Source organism: Protobothrops mucrosquamatus, unplaced genomic scaffold (assembly GCF_001527695.2).
Source record: "Protobothrops mucrosquamatus isolate PMUCROS unplaced genomic scaffold, P.Mucros_1.0 scaffold4132, whole genome shotgun sequence".
Classification (NCBI taxonomy): Eukaryota; Metazoa; Chordata; class Lepidosauria; order Squamata; family Viperidae; genus Protobothrops; species Protobothrops mucrosquamatus.
In genome coordinates this window covers 71,796-83,955 of record NW_015390060.1, presented here as the reverse complement: position 1 = coordinate 83,955, position 12,160 = coordinate 71,796, and the positions used below count along the sequence as shown (strand labels likewise).

At 50.2% G+C, this 12,160-nt stretch overlaps 1 protein-coding gene across 1 annotated transcript in view; it reads left to right on the top strand.

Moving 5' to 3' along the window:
- The window catches only part of EMSY (EMSY transcriptional repressor, BRCA2 interacting), a 40,845-nt gene that overhangs the window by 14,964 nt on the left and 13,721 nt on the right, over window positions 1-12,160 (top strand). The window contains exons 8-13 of the mRNA XM_029286576.1: window positions 763-978; window positions 2,334-2,483; window positions 4,012-4,185; window positions 7,184-7,219; window positions 9,270-9,406; window positions 11,114-11,287. Coding sequence (XP_029142409.1) covers window positions 763-978; window positions 2,334-2,483; window positions 4,012-4,185; window positions 7,184-7,219; window positions 9,270-9,406; window positions 11,114-11,287 — 887 coding nt within the window. The remainder of the gene's footprint in view (window positions 1-762; window positions 979-2,333; window positions 2,484-4,011; window positions 4,186-7,183; window positions 7,220-9,269; window positions 9,407-11,113; window positions 11,288-12,160) is intronic.

The window sequence follows — 12,160 nt, the reverse complement described above, 5'->3', positions numbered from 1 at the left end:
CCGCCGTGTTCAGAAAAAAAAAAGCTTCAATCAATCAGTCAATTTCAACTTCTCGCGGGAAAAAAAAGATCTTGCAAAGTTGGAATTGATTGATTGAACTTTTTAGTCCCACCCAGTCTGCCGTTACCACCGCAGCCACGCCCACCCAATGGGCCACGCCCACCCAATGGGCCACGCCCACCCGGCACCCGACGATGCATAAGTGGGTTTTGGGTTGCAGTTTGGGCACTCGGACTCTAGAAGGTTCGCCATCACTTTTCTATTCTGTTCTTTGAAGCCGTTTCGCTTCTGATCCAGGAAGCTTCTTCAGCTCTGACTGGACGGTGGGGAATGGAAGTCAGAGCTGAAGAAGCTCCTCGGATGAGAAGCGAAACGTCTTCAAAGAAAAAAGTCCAGCCGCCTGGCGAAAAAGCACCTTTGGGATTCCGACTTAAATCTCGAGTTAAATCTTGAAGGTCCTTGGCGATGGCCTTTGGCCACCAAAGCTTATTTAAAGGGGGTCTGGGGTGAAGGAAAGGCTGAGAAGCGCTGGTCTGGGGGTCTCCGGTTCCAGCAGGGGGTTAGACTAGAAGACCTCCACGGTCCCTTCCAACTCTGTTACTCTTGTTATTCTTACCTTTCGTCGTCCTTCCGCAAACCACCCCAATTCCTGGGAAGGCAGCGGTATGCCAAGGTTTGTGTGGAAATAGAAGGAAATTGGGGGGGAAAAAAACCCATACCAGACCTGTCACACACACCCCCCCCCCCCGTTCTCTCTTCCAGGTGTGTGCACTTCCGCCATCAAGGTGGCCTCGGCCAGGCTACCTTCCCCCAAGAGCCTGGTGGGAACGTCCGCCCAGATCCTGGCCCAGCTTCCCAAGCAGCATCTGACTTCAGCTTCGCCGGCCGCCCAGCCTCCCGCCCAGCCACCCCAACCCCCCCAGCCGTCTCCGCTGCCCCCCACCATTAAGCCCACCATCCAGATCAAGCAAGAATCAGGTATTTTCCAAACGAGGAACGTATCGTCCCGGCGATGGGGCGGATAGAGGAAGCTCTTCGCTGTCAGAAGAAACTTCCTGACAGTGAGAACAATTAACCAGTGGAACTCCTTGCCTCCAGAAGTGGTGAACTAATCAAGGAGAAAAGCAACCTAGAACTAAGGAGAAATTTCTGGCAGTGAGAACAATTAACCAGTGGAACAACCTGCCTCCAGAAGCTGTGAATGCTCCAACACTGGAAGTTTTTAAGAAGAGACTGGACAGCCATTTGTCTGAAATTGTATAGGGCTTCCTGCCTGAGCAGGGGGTTGGGCTAGATGACCTCCAAGGTCCCTTCCAACTTTATTATTATTATTATTATTATTATTATTATTATTATTATTATTATTATTATTACCCGCCCCGATTGACCCCAAAATTTCCGCTGCTAAGCAAGACGGTGGTTACGCGAGTTCCGTCCCTTTTTTTATGACCTTTCTCGCCACGCTTGTTCAGTGAATCGCTGCGATCGTTAAGCGAGGAACAGGGTTGCGAGGGCAAATCCGGCTTCCCCCACTGACTTGGCTTGTGGGAAGGTGGCAGAAGGGGATCACGTCACACACACACACACACACACACAGATACACACATGCCCGGGACGCTGCGACCGTCATAAATACACGCCGGTGGCCGAGCGTCCGAATTCAGATCGCGTGGGGATGCTGCAGCGGTCGGGTGAAAGTCACGAGTCACTTTTTTCAGTGCCATTGTAACTTTGAATGTTCACTAAGCAGATGGTTGTAAGTCAAGGACGACCTGGACTTTAATATTCTCTGAGTGTTAATGTTTTGTCAACTTGCTCTAGGATCTTAGCTGTATCCTTAACCGTTCTCTGATTTTCTGTCCTTCCTTCCTTTCTTCCTCCCTCCCCATTTTCCTTCTTCCTCCCTTCCTCTCTCCTTCCTTCCTTCCTTCGTTCGTTCCTGCCTTCCTCCCTCCCTCCTCATTTTCTTTCCTTCCTTCCTTCCTTCCTTCCTTCCTTCCTTCCTTCCTTCCTTCCTTCCTTCTTTCGTTCTTGCCTCCCCATTTTCCTTCCTTCCCCCCTCCCTCCCTTCCTCTCTCCTTCCTTCCTTCCTTCCTTCCTTCCTTCCTCCCTCCCCATTTTCCTTCCTTCCCCCCTCCCTCCCTTCCTCTCTCCTTCCTTCCTTCCTTCCTTCCTTCCTTCCTTCCTCCCTCCCTACCCATTTTCCTTCCTTCCCCCCTCCCTTCCTCTCTCCTTCCTTCCTTCCTTCGTTCCTCCCTCCCTCCCCATTTTTCTTCCTCCCTCCCTCCCTCCCTCCATTTTCCCTGCCACCCCATCCAACGTCTCTTCCCCAGGTGTCAAAATCATCACTCAACAGGTGCAGCCCAGCAAAATCCTCCCCAAGCCCGTCACAGCCACTCTGCCCAGCAGCAGCAATTCTCCCATCATGGTGGTGAGCAGCAACGGGACCATCATGACCACCAAACTGGTCACAGCTCCTGCCGGTGAGTCACTCTGTCCATCCTGGCCAGTTTCCAAGGCGGGCCAAACTAGGGATGGTGGGGGGGGAGCAAGTGACCGTTCCTACCGGCGGTGGTCAGACACGGGGGAGCTGCCTCCGGAGTCCCTTCCGCTGGGGGGGCATCCCCGGCTGCCGACTCACAAACTGATCTTCACAGGGCAGAACAAGCGATGTATTTACACGTCTATATTTTTTTTAAAAAAATGGGCCAGTTTACAATCCCATTACAGGTAGTCCTTGATTTACGGCCACAGTTGTGAGCAGAATTTCCGTTGCTAAGCGAGGCGGTTGTTAAGTGAGCCAGGCCCAATTTTACAACTTTTTTTTGCCACAGTTGTTAAGTGAATCGTTGCATTCGCTTAATGCAGGGGTCTTCAAACTTTTATGACTTGTGGACTTCAACTCCCAGAATTCCTCAACCAGGGCAGGCATGCTTCATGAATAAGGCGGGACTAGAACTCACCATCTCCTGGTGATTGGCCCAGAGTCCCCCAGTCAGCTTTCATGGCTAAGGCGGGACTAGAACTCACCGTCTCCTGGTGATTGGCCTAGAGTCACCCAGCCGGCTTTCATGGCTAAGGCGGGACTAGAACTCTCAGTCTCCTGGTGATTGGCCCAAAGTCACCCAGGTGTCTTTCATGCCCAAGGCGGGACTAGAACTCACCGCCTCCTGGTGATTGGCCCAGAGTCACTCAGCTGGCTTTCATGGCTAAGGCGGGACTAGAACTCACCGCCTCCTGGTGATTGGCCCAGAATCACCCAGCTGGCTTTCATGCCCAAGGCGGGACTAGAACTCACCATCTCCTGGTGATTGGCTCAGACTCATCCAGTCGGCTTTCATGCCTAAAACGGGACTAGAACTCACCTCTCTCCCAGTATCTAGCCTGGTGCCTTAACCACTAGACCAAACTGGAAAAACTCAAAAGTTCTCTGCTGCCATCTCTCCACAGTGGTGACTTGGGCAAGCTGAAGGATTCTGGGAGTTGAAATTCACAAGTCTTAAAAAAATCATCCACTGGCTCCCTGAATCATTAAAGTCAGCGATGGCAAACCTATGGCACGCGTGCCAGAGGCGGCACTCGGGAGCTCTCTTCTGTGGGCACACGCACCGTCGCCCCAGCCCCGCCTCCTCCCATGGCCCCCTCCTCACCGGCAGCCCCCGGGCACTGCACACGCAGTGCTGCGCAGCCAAGGACATGGTAGCCAGGCAGCGGGGACAAGACTCCGCCCTTGCACCCCATCGCGCGCAGATGCTGCTGCAGGGCACGGGCGGAGGGTGTGGCCACCATGGCGCTGCTGGGCTGCCTGGGTGATCTGTGGTGGGTCGTGGAGGTGGTGGGTGGTCCAGCGGGCACGGTGGAGCAGGGACGGGGGGGTTGGGCACTCAGTCTCTCAAAGGTTCGCCATCACTGATTTAGGTGGAAAGAAAACACATCTTTTGCAAGTTTTAGACATTCACGCCAGATATCTTACTCTGTTTTATTTTATTTTTTTTGGTGTGCTTATACCAGGGACACAAGCGACGTACACCCGTCCAACCATGAGCCCATCCCTAGGGGCACGGGTGACGGGCACACCTGGTGCAGCCACCTACGTGAAGACCACCAGCGGCAGCATCATCACGGTCGTCCCCAAATCCCTCGCCACCCTGGGAGGCAAGATCATCAGCAGCAACCTTGTGTCTGGTAAGTAGGCACCTGCCCCTGTTTAATTGGAGAATGAATCAAGGGAAGAAAAAAAAGAACCCCTGAACTTTAGAGACAGGTGGGTTGATGCACTCAGCTTATTTTGCTGCCATTTTTACGGTTTCAGCCATAACAGACCCCCCCCCCAAAGGAAGGCAGTGGAAAATCCAGGAAGGGGTTTATAAAAGCTAGCTTCAGTGTGTGCTATAGCAAGGGCTTTTCAACCTTTTCACTCATTGTGCCACTTTTAGGATATGGGAATATCCGAGTACCACCAGTCGCCTAGCAAGGTGTCAAAAACCTGATGACCAAAAAAAAAAAGAAAAAAAGTGATAAAGTATAGGTAGTCCTCGACTTACAACAGTTCGCTTAGTGACTGTTTGAAGTTACAATGGCACTGAAAAAAGTGCCCCCCAAGCCACAGCCGAGCAAGACACCTGCCTGCCCGCCCGGCCGCGCTCTTCCTCCTGTCCGAGGTTTTTATTGTTGTGAGCATTTCTGTTGAGGATTGGCAGCGGGGTCGGGTGTGGGGTGTGTGGTTTTTATCCCCCCCCCCTCCCCCGTCTGCTGGGTGGTTGCAGCAGGTTTTGGTCCCTTCACATGACCCTGGGACACTGTGACCGTCATAAATATGAATCGGTTGCCAAGCATCTGAATGTAAATCACAAGACCCTGGAGAGGCTGCAACATTCCAGCTGATCGGCGCTTCTTCTGGGCTCAGCAGAAGCACCAGGATCAGCGCTGAACTCCAGCTGGATCCTGGCGCTGATCCTGGCGCTTCCGCTGAGCCCTGACAGCCCTGCAGCTCCAGCCGTCTCTCGCTCAGGCTTGTGCGGTGCTGCCACCGGTTCAGCTCATTCCCCTCCCCCGCTACCACTTTTCTAGGATGGTCGCGTACCACCTGCCAGGTGCCAACGTACCACAGGTGGTACCCCTACCACTGGTTGAAAAGCCCTGTGCTATAGTGACTAAGGACTGGGAGTGGGACCAGGGAATGGAAGGGAAAACACAATAGATGCATTTGGTTACCCATTTCCAATCAGTGCCACCAAAACCTTTGCAGAATAGGATTAGGTGTTGCAGGATCGGTCGCCGGGACCAGAGGTTTAGTCTTCCGAGCGTTCGGAGTCATGCTGGAGTCCATCCTGAGGGAAGTTCTCTCTTGCAGAAGGTCTGCTTTGGTCTACTCTGTGTGCGGTATTTGTATGGTACCTGCTGTATGTGGCTCTGCAATAAACAAGGGGGGACAGGATAGCAGCGTTCCAATATCTGAGGGGCTGCCCCAAAGAAGAGGGAGTCAAGCTATCCTCCAAAGCGCCTGAAGGCAGGACAAGAAGCAACGGATGGAAACTAACCAAGGAGAGAAGCAACCTGGAACTAAGGAGGAATTTCCTGACAGGGAGAACAATCAATTGCCTCCAGAAGCTGTGAATGCTCCATCATTGGAGGTTTTTACGAAGAGACTGGACAGCCATTTGTCTGAAATGGTATAAGGTTTCCTGCCTGAGCAGGGGGTTGGACTAGATGACCTCCAAGGTCCCTTCCAACTTTATTATTATTATTAAGAAGCAATGGATGGACACTAATCAAGGAGAAAAGCAACCTAGAACTAAGGAGAAATTTCTGGCAGTGAGAACAATTAACCAGTTGAACAACCTGCCTCCAGAAGCAGTGAACGCTCCAACACTGGAAGTTTTTAAGAAGAGACTGGACAGCCATCTGTCCGAAATGGTATAGGGTTTCCTGCCTGAGCAGGGGGTTGGACTAGATGACCTCCAAGGTCCCTTCCAACAACAACAACAACAACAACAACATCATTATCATCATCATCATCACCATTATTGTTATTATTATTATATATTCAATTTCTCAGCTACTCAGATTGTTGGACGGGCAGGTACAAAAACAGCCAGGGAAGGGATTGAAGCCCGGGAAATGAAACGGGCCCCTCTCCGGTCAACAGGAGTTCTGATTTACCCCCAGCTTATCAAGCACTTAGGAGCCGAGGGTTTGGCAAGCACAAGGAAACAACAGCCAGCCCCTTAATAACCGGCCATCGACACCCCAAACAACAGCTAAAAAGCCAAACACAACAGGCACCCTATAAACACCACACACACAGGGATAGCCCAAAGCACACATTCCAGTAGAGAGACGCACCCGTAGGAGTCCAAAAGCTCGGAAGACTTAAACCTTTGATCCCGGCGACAGACCCAGATTGGATCCCGCAACGTGATCCTCGGGACAGGCAGGTTTGCCTTCGTTCGTAAGGATTGGGTGTCTCCCACTGTGGGCTTCTTCCAAAGTGCACACTTAACAATTGCCAGTTAAGAGGTGTGAGGAATATTGTCGGTTGTGATCAAGGGGATTTTGGAGCTGCGGCCCAGTTGGGGGAAAAAAAATAGATTAAAAAGGGAAGGAAGTGAACCTCGCTATGAGACGCCCGATCCCGACTTCCTTTCTAGAGGTAATCCTCGCCTTACGACCTTTTGTTCGGCGACCGAAATTACGACGGCGCGGAAATAAAAGGCCGTTTTTACGACCGTTGCAGCAGCATCCCCACGGTGACGGGATCCAAAGCCAGACGCTTGGCAACTGGCTCAAATTTATGAGGGTTGCAGTGTCTGTGTGTGTGTGTGTGTGTGTGTGTGTGTGTGTGTGTGTGACGTGATCCCCTTTTGCGACCTGGGGGGGATTCACTGAATGACTGTGTTACTTAACTTAAGAACTGCAGTGATTCACTGGATAATTGTGGCCGGGAAGGACGTAAAACGGGGGGGGGGGGCAAAACAACTGTCTCGCTTAGCCACTGGGGAGCCCCAATGTGGTCGTAAGCCGAGGACTGCCTGCGATGTAAATTGGGCAGCGAGCGCCCAATTTTTGCAACCTCTCGGTCCTTTCTGAGAATCTTTTTCCCCAGCAAAATGACAAAAAAAAAAAAAATAATGTTTGCGGACCAAAGCTGTTTTATTTTCGCTTTTTTTTCTTCTTTTTAAAGGTAACTCCTTGATGAAGACCTATTTTCAGCAAAAAGGTATCCGACGCTTGCAATTGCTCTAGAAACCGTTTGATTTCTTTCCCAGGGTCATGGGGGCTCCGGGGGCTCTTAATCTTCTCAGCACAGGTAGTCCTCGACTTATAGGAGTCCGCTTAGTGACCGTTCCAAGTTGACCACAGCACTGAAAAGCAACCTATGACTCGTTTTAGCGACTGTTGCAGCCTCCCCGCCGTCGCGCGGTTGAAATTCAGAACGCTTGGGCCACCGACTCATATTTATGGCGGTTGCAGTGTCACGTAATTCCCCTTGGGCGACCTTCTGACAATCAAAATCAATCAATGGGGGGGGGGAGGGAAATGCCAAATTTGCTTAACCACCCCGTTGCTAATTGAACAATGGCAGCGATTCGCTTTACAGCGGCGGCGAGAAAGCTCGTAAAATGGGGCAAAATTCACTTAAGAAATGTCCCACCCAGCAATCTAAATTTGGGGGCTGAGTTGCAGTCCTAAGTCGAGGACTACCTGTGTTATTATTAAATGTATTGACTGCCCATCTTACCCCTGAGGTAACTCAGGTCAGTTTACCATGTTAAAAAGAGAACATTTTTGCAAAATCTATAGCAGTGTTTCTCAACCTTGGCAACTTTACGATGCATGGACTTCAACTCCCAAAATTCTCCAGCTAGCAACACTAGCTGGAGAATTCTGGGAGTTGAAGTCCACACATCGTAAAGTTGCCAAGGTTGAGAAACACTGATCTATAGGCAATAGGAACTAAAGAACAAAAGGATAAATGCATAATAGAACAGCATTTAGACTTAGATACCACCCCACAATGCTTTACAGCCATCTCTGGGCGGTTTACAAATGTCAGCATATCTGCTTCCCAACAATCTGGGTCCTCATTTTACTGACCTCAGAAGGATGGAAGGCTGAGTCAACCTTGAACCGGTCAGGATCGAACTCCTGGCAGTGGGCAGAGTTAACAATAGGAACAGCACTTAGACTTATATACCGCTTCATCGTGCTTTACAGCCCCTCTCTAAGCGGTTTACAGAGTCAGCCTATCTGCCCCCCCCCCCCCAAGTCTGGGTCCTCATTTTACTGACCTCAGAAGAATGGAAGGCTGAGTCAACTTTGAGCTGGTCAGGATTGAAGTCCTGGCAGTGGGCAGAGTTAGTCTGCATTACTGCATTCTAACCACTGTGCCACGGGAAGGGAAGGGAAGGGAAGGAAGGAAGGAAGGAAGGAAAGAAAGAAAGAAAGAAAGAAAGAGAAAGAGAAAGAAAGAAAAAGAAAGAAAGAAAGAAAAGAAAGAAAGAAAGAAAAAGAAAGAAAAAGAAAGAAAGAAAGAAAGAAAGAAAGAAATAAAGAAATAGCAATAGCACTTATATCATTATATGACATATAAGGCTGAGTCAACTTTGAGCCGGTCAGGATCAAACTCCTGGCAGTGGGCAGAGTTAATCTGCATTACTGCATTCTAACCACTGTGCCACAGGAAGGAAGGAAGGAAGGAAGGAAGGAAGGAAGGAAGGAAGGAAGGAAGGAAGGAAGGAAGGAAGGAAGGAAGGAAGGAAGGAAGGAAGGAATAGCAATAGGACTTGTATAATTATATGACACATAAGGCTGAGTCAACCTTGAGCCGGTCTGGATCGAACTCCTGGCAGTGGGCAGAGTTAGCCCTGCAATCCTGCATTCTAACCACTGTGCCACAGGAAGGAAGGAGGAAGAAAGGAAGGAAGAAAGGAAAGAAAAAGAAAGAAAGAAAAAAAGAAGAAAGAAAAAGAAAATAAATAAATAAATAAATAAATAAATAAATAAATAAATAAATAAAAAATAGCTAGCAATAGGACTTATATAATTATATGACATATAAGGCTGAGTCAACCTTGAGCCGGTCAGGATCGAACTCCCGGCAGTGGGCAGAGTTAGCCCTGCAATCCTGCACTTTAACCACTGTCTCGCTTAGCAACAGAAAGTTGGGGGCCCCATTTGTGATGACAAGTCGAGGACTACCGGGACGCAACCGTGAGCGTGGCTCCCCCTTTCAAACCCGTGCCCTTTGCTGTTTTCCTTCTGTCAAGGAACCACCACCAAGATCACGACCATCCCGGTGACGTCCAAGCCCAACGTCATAGTTGTGCAGAAAACGGCGGGAAAGGGCACCACCATCCAAGGTCTTCCGGGCAAAAATGTCGTCACAACGCTGCTAAACGCGGGGGTAAGTACACATCCGCCTGAGAACCGCAACACCAACCGCCGGTGGCCCGTCCAACGACATTGTGTGTTCAGCAACCTCCTCAGATGCCACCTGGGAAGCGGCGTGATCGAAGCGAATTCCTCACTGCTAGTAGTTGGCCCAAATTTGGTGAGATGACCGAATCTCAGAAGGATTCAATCGGAGGGCGAGAATTGGGGCGTAAAACCCAACTTATTTTTGGCTGAAACCTGCCTGTATCTTGGGAGAAGTGACTGTCTGGGAAATGAGGGGATCCTTGGTGCTCTCTGAGCTGGATGGTTTTTTTGCAGATGTTTCATGACCCAACTAGGTAACATCTTCAGTGCTAGAAGGAAGTGGGGTTTGTGGAATGGAGGAAGGAGGAGGAGGAGGAGGAGGAGGAGGACAACTATGGGGTCCTTGGTGCTCTCTGAGCTTGGTGGTTTGCTTGCAGACGTTTCATGACCCAACTAGGTAACATCATCAGTGCTAGAAGGGAGGGGGGGTGTGGAGAGGAGGAGGAGGAAGGGGGGAGGAGGAGAAGAGAAGGAGGAGGGGGAGAAGAGAGGAGAGAACGACAACTGTGGGGTCCTTGGTGTTCTCTGAGCTTGGTTGGTTTTCTTGCAGACGTTTCATGACCCAACTAGGTAACATCATCAGTGCTAGAAGGGAATGGGCTTTATGGAGAGCAGGAAGAGGAGGAGAATTGTGGGGTCCTTGGTGCTTTCTCCACAGGGGTTGCAGAGACCCAGGATCATTTGTGTGTACAGCATGGGGTTCCAAAGATGGTGAGGGGTCCTGGGTGGTCTTTGAGCTGGCTTGTTTTCTTGCAGATGTTTCATTACCAAACTAGGTGACACCATCAGTGTTAGAAGGGAAGGGGGGTTGAGGAAGAGGAGGAGGACTGTGGGGTCCTTGGTGCTCTCTGAGCTTGGTGGTTTTCTTGCAGACGTTTCATGACCCAACTAGGTAACATCATCAGTGCTAGAAGGGATGGGGGCTTATGGGGAGGAGGAGGAGGAGGAGGAGGAGGAGGAAAGCTGTGGGGTCCTTGGTGTTCTCTGAGCTGGGTGGTTTTCTTGCAGATGTTTCATGACCCAACTAGGTAACATCATCAGTGCTAGGAGGGAGATGGGGTTTGTGGGGGAGGAGGGGGAGGAGGAGGAGAACTGTGGGGTCCTTGGTGCTTTCTCCACAGGGGTTGTAGTGCCCCAGGATCATTTGTGTGTACAGCATGGTGTTACAAAGATTGTGCGGGGGCCTGGGTGCTCTTTGAGCTTCTGGAGGACGTTTCATTACCCAACTAGGTAACATCATCAGTGCTAGAATGTAAGGGAGCTTGTGGGGAGGGGGGGGAGGACTGTGGGGTCCTTAGTGCTCTCTGATCTTGGTGGTTTTCTTGCAGACGTTTCATGACCCAACTAGGTAACATCATCAGGGCTTGAAGGGAGGGGGGTTTTTGGGATGGAGGAAGGAGGAGGAGGAGGGAGATGGAGGAGGATGGAGATGGAGGAGGAGGAGGACTGTGGGATCCTTGGTGCTCTGAGTTTGGTTGTTTTCTTGCAGACGTTTCATGACCCAACTAGGTAACATCATCAGGGCTTGAAGGGAGGGGGGTTTGCTTTTAAGTTTTTCATTCCCTAACCCTGGAGCTTTGCAGAACAAAAGCCCTTCGGACGTTACATTGTTCTGATCAAGGGTTGTTTTCAGGGAGAGAAAACCATCCAAGCCGTTCCAGCCGGTGCGAAACCCGCCATCATCACAGCCACCCGGCCCATTACGAAAATGATCGTCACGCAGCCGAAAGGACTAGGCTCCGGTGTCCAGCCGGCGACCAAAATTATCCCCACCAAAATTGTATACGGACAGCAAGGGAAAACTCAGGTACGCCTTTTTTGTTTTTTGTTTTTAAGTGCTTGGATGAGAAAAAGGGTCAACATCAGGGGTGGGCAATTATTTTTCCCAAGGGCCACATGAGAAATACGAAAAAAAAAAAAAACGGCTGCAGGAATTGGATATGGCCAGTCTAGAGAAAAGAAGGACTAGGGGGGGGACATAATAGCAGTGTTCCCAGTATTTGAGGGGCTGCCACAAAGAAGAGGGATCCATTTCCCAAAGCACCAGAAGGCAGGACAAGAAACACAACGGGTGGAAACTAATCAAGGAGAGAAGCAACCTGGAATTAAGGAGAAACTTCCTGACAGTGAAGGACAATTAACCGGTGGAACAGCTTGCCACCAGAAGTTGTGGATGCTCCATCACTGGAGGCTTTTAAGAAGAGACTGGATCGTTCCCCTAAAGCCTTCCATCCGTTGGCAAAAGCTTTTTTTGTTTTGAACACCCCCCAGTCCCCTTGTGTGTGGCTTGGGTCACCCATTATCAATTGCTGTTTTCTACGAAGCGGGCCTCAAATTGGCTGATTCCACAAATTCTGGATAAAAAGAAATGTCAAATCGTCTGATAATCCAGTCTTTCTCAAGCGTGACAACTTTTAAGAGGCGTGGACTTCACCGCCCAGGATTCCCCCGGCCTGCGTGGCTGGCTAGGGAATCCTGGAAGTTGAAGTCCACTCATCTTGAAATGGCCAAGGTTGAGGAGCATTGATCAGTACAGAAAAAGCCACGACATCATTAAACCTACAGGAGTGGCCAAAATTGTGGGAACTTTTTGGGAAAAGTGTACAGTAGAAATGCCACCTTTGGTTTAAGTTTCCACCCATTTTTCTTCTAATTTCTTTATAACTGTAGCCTTGTTCAC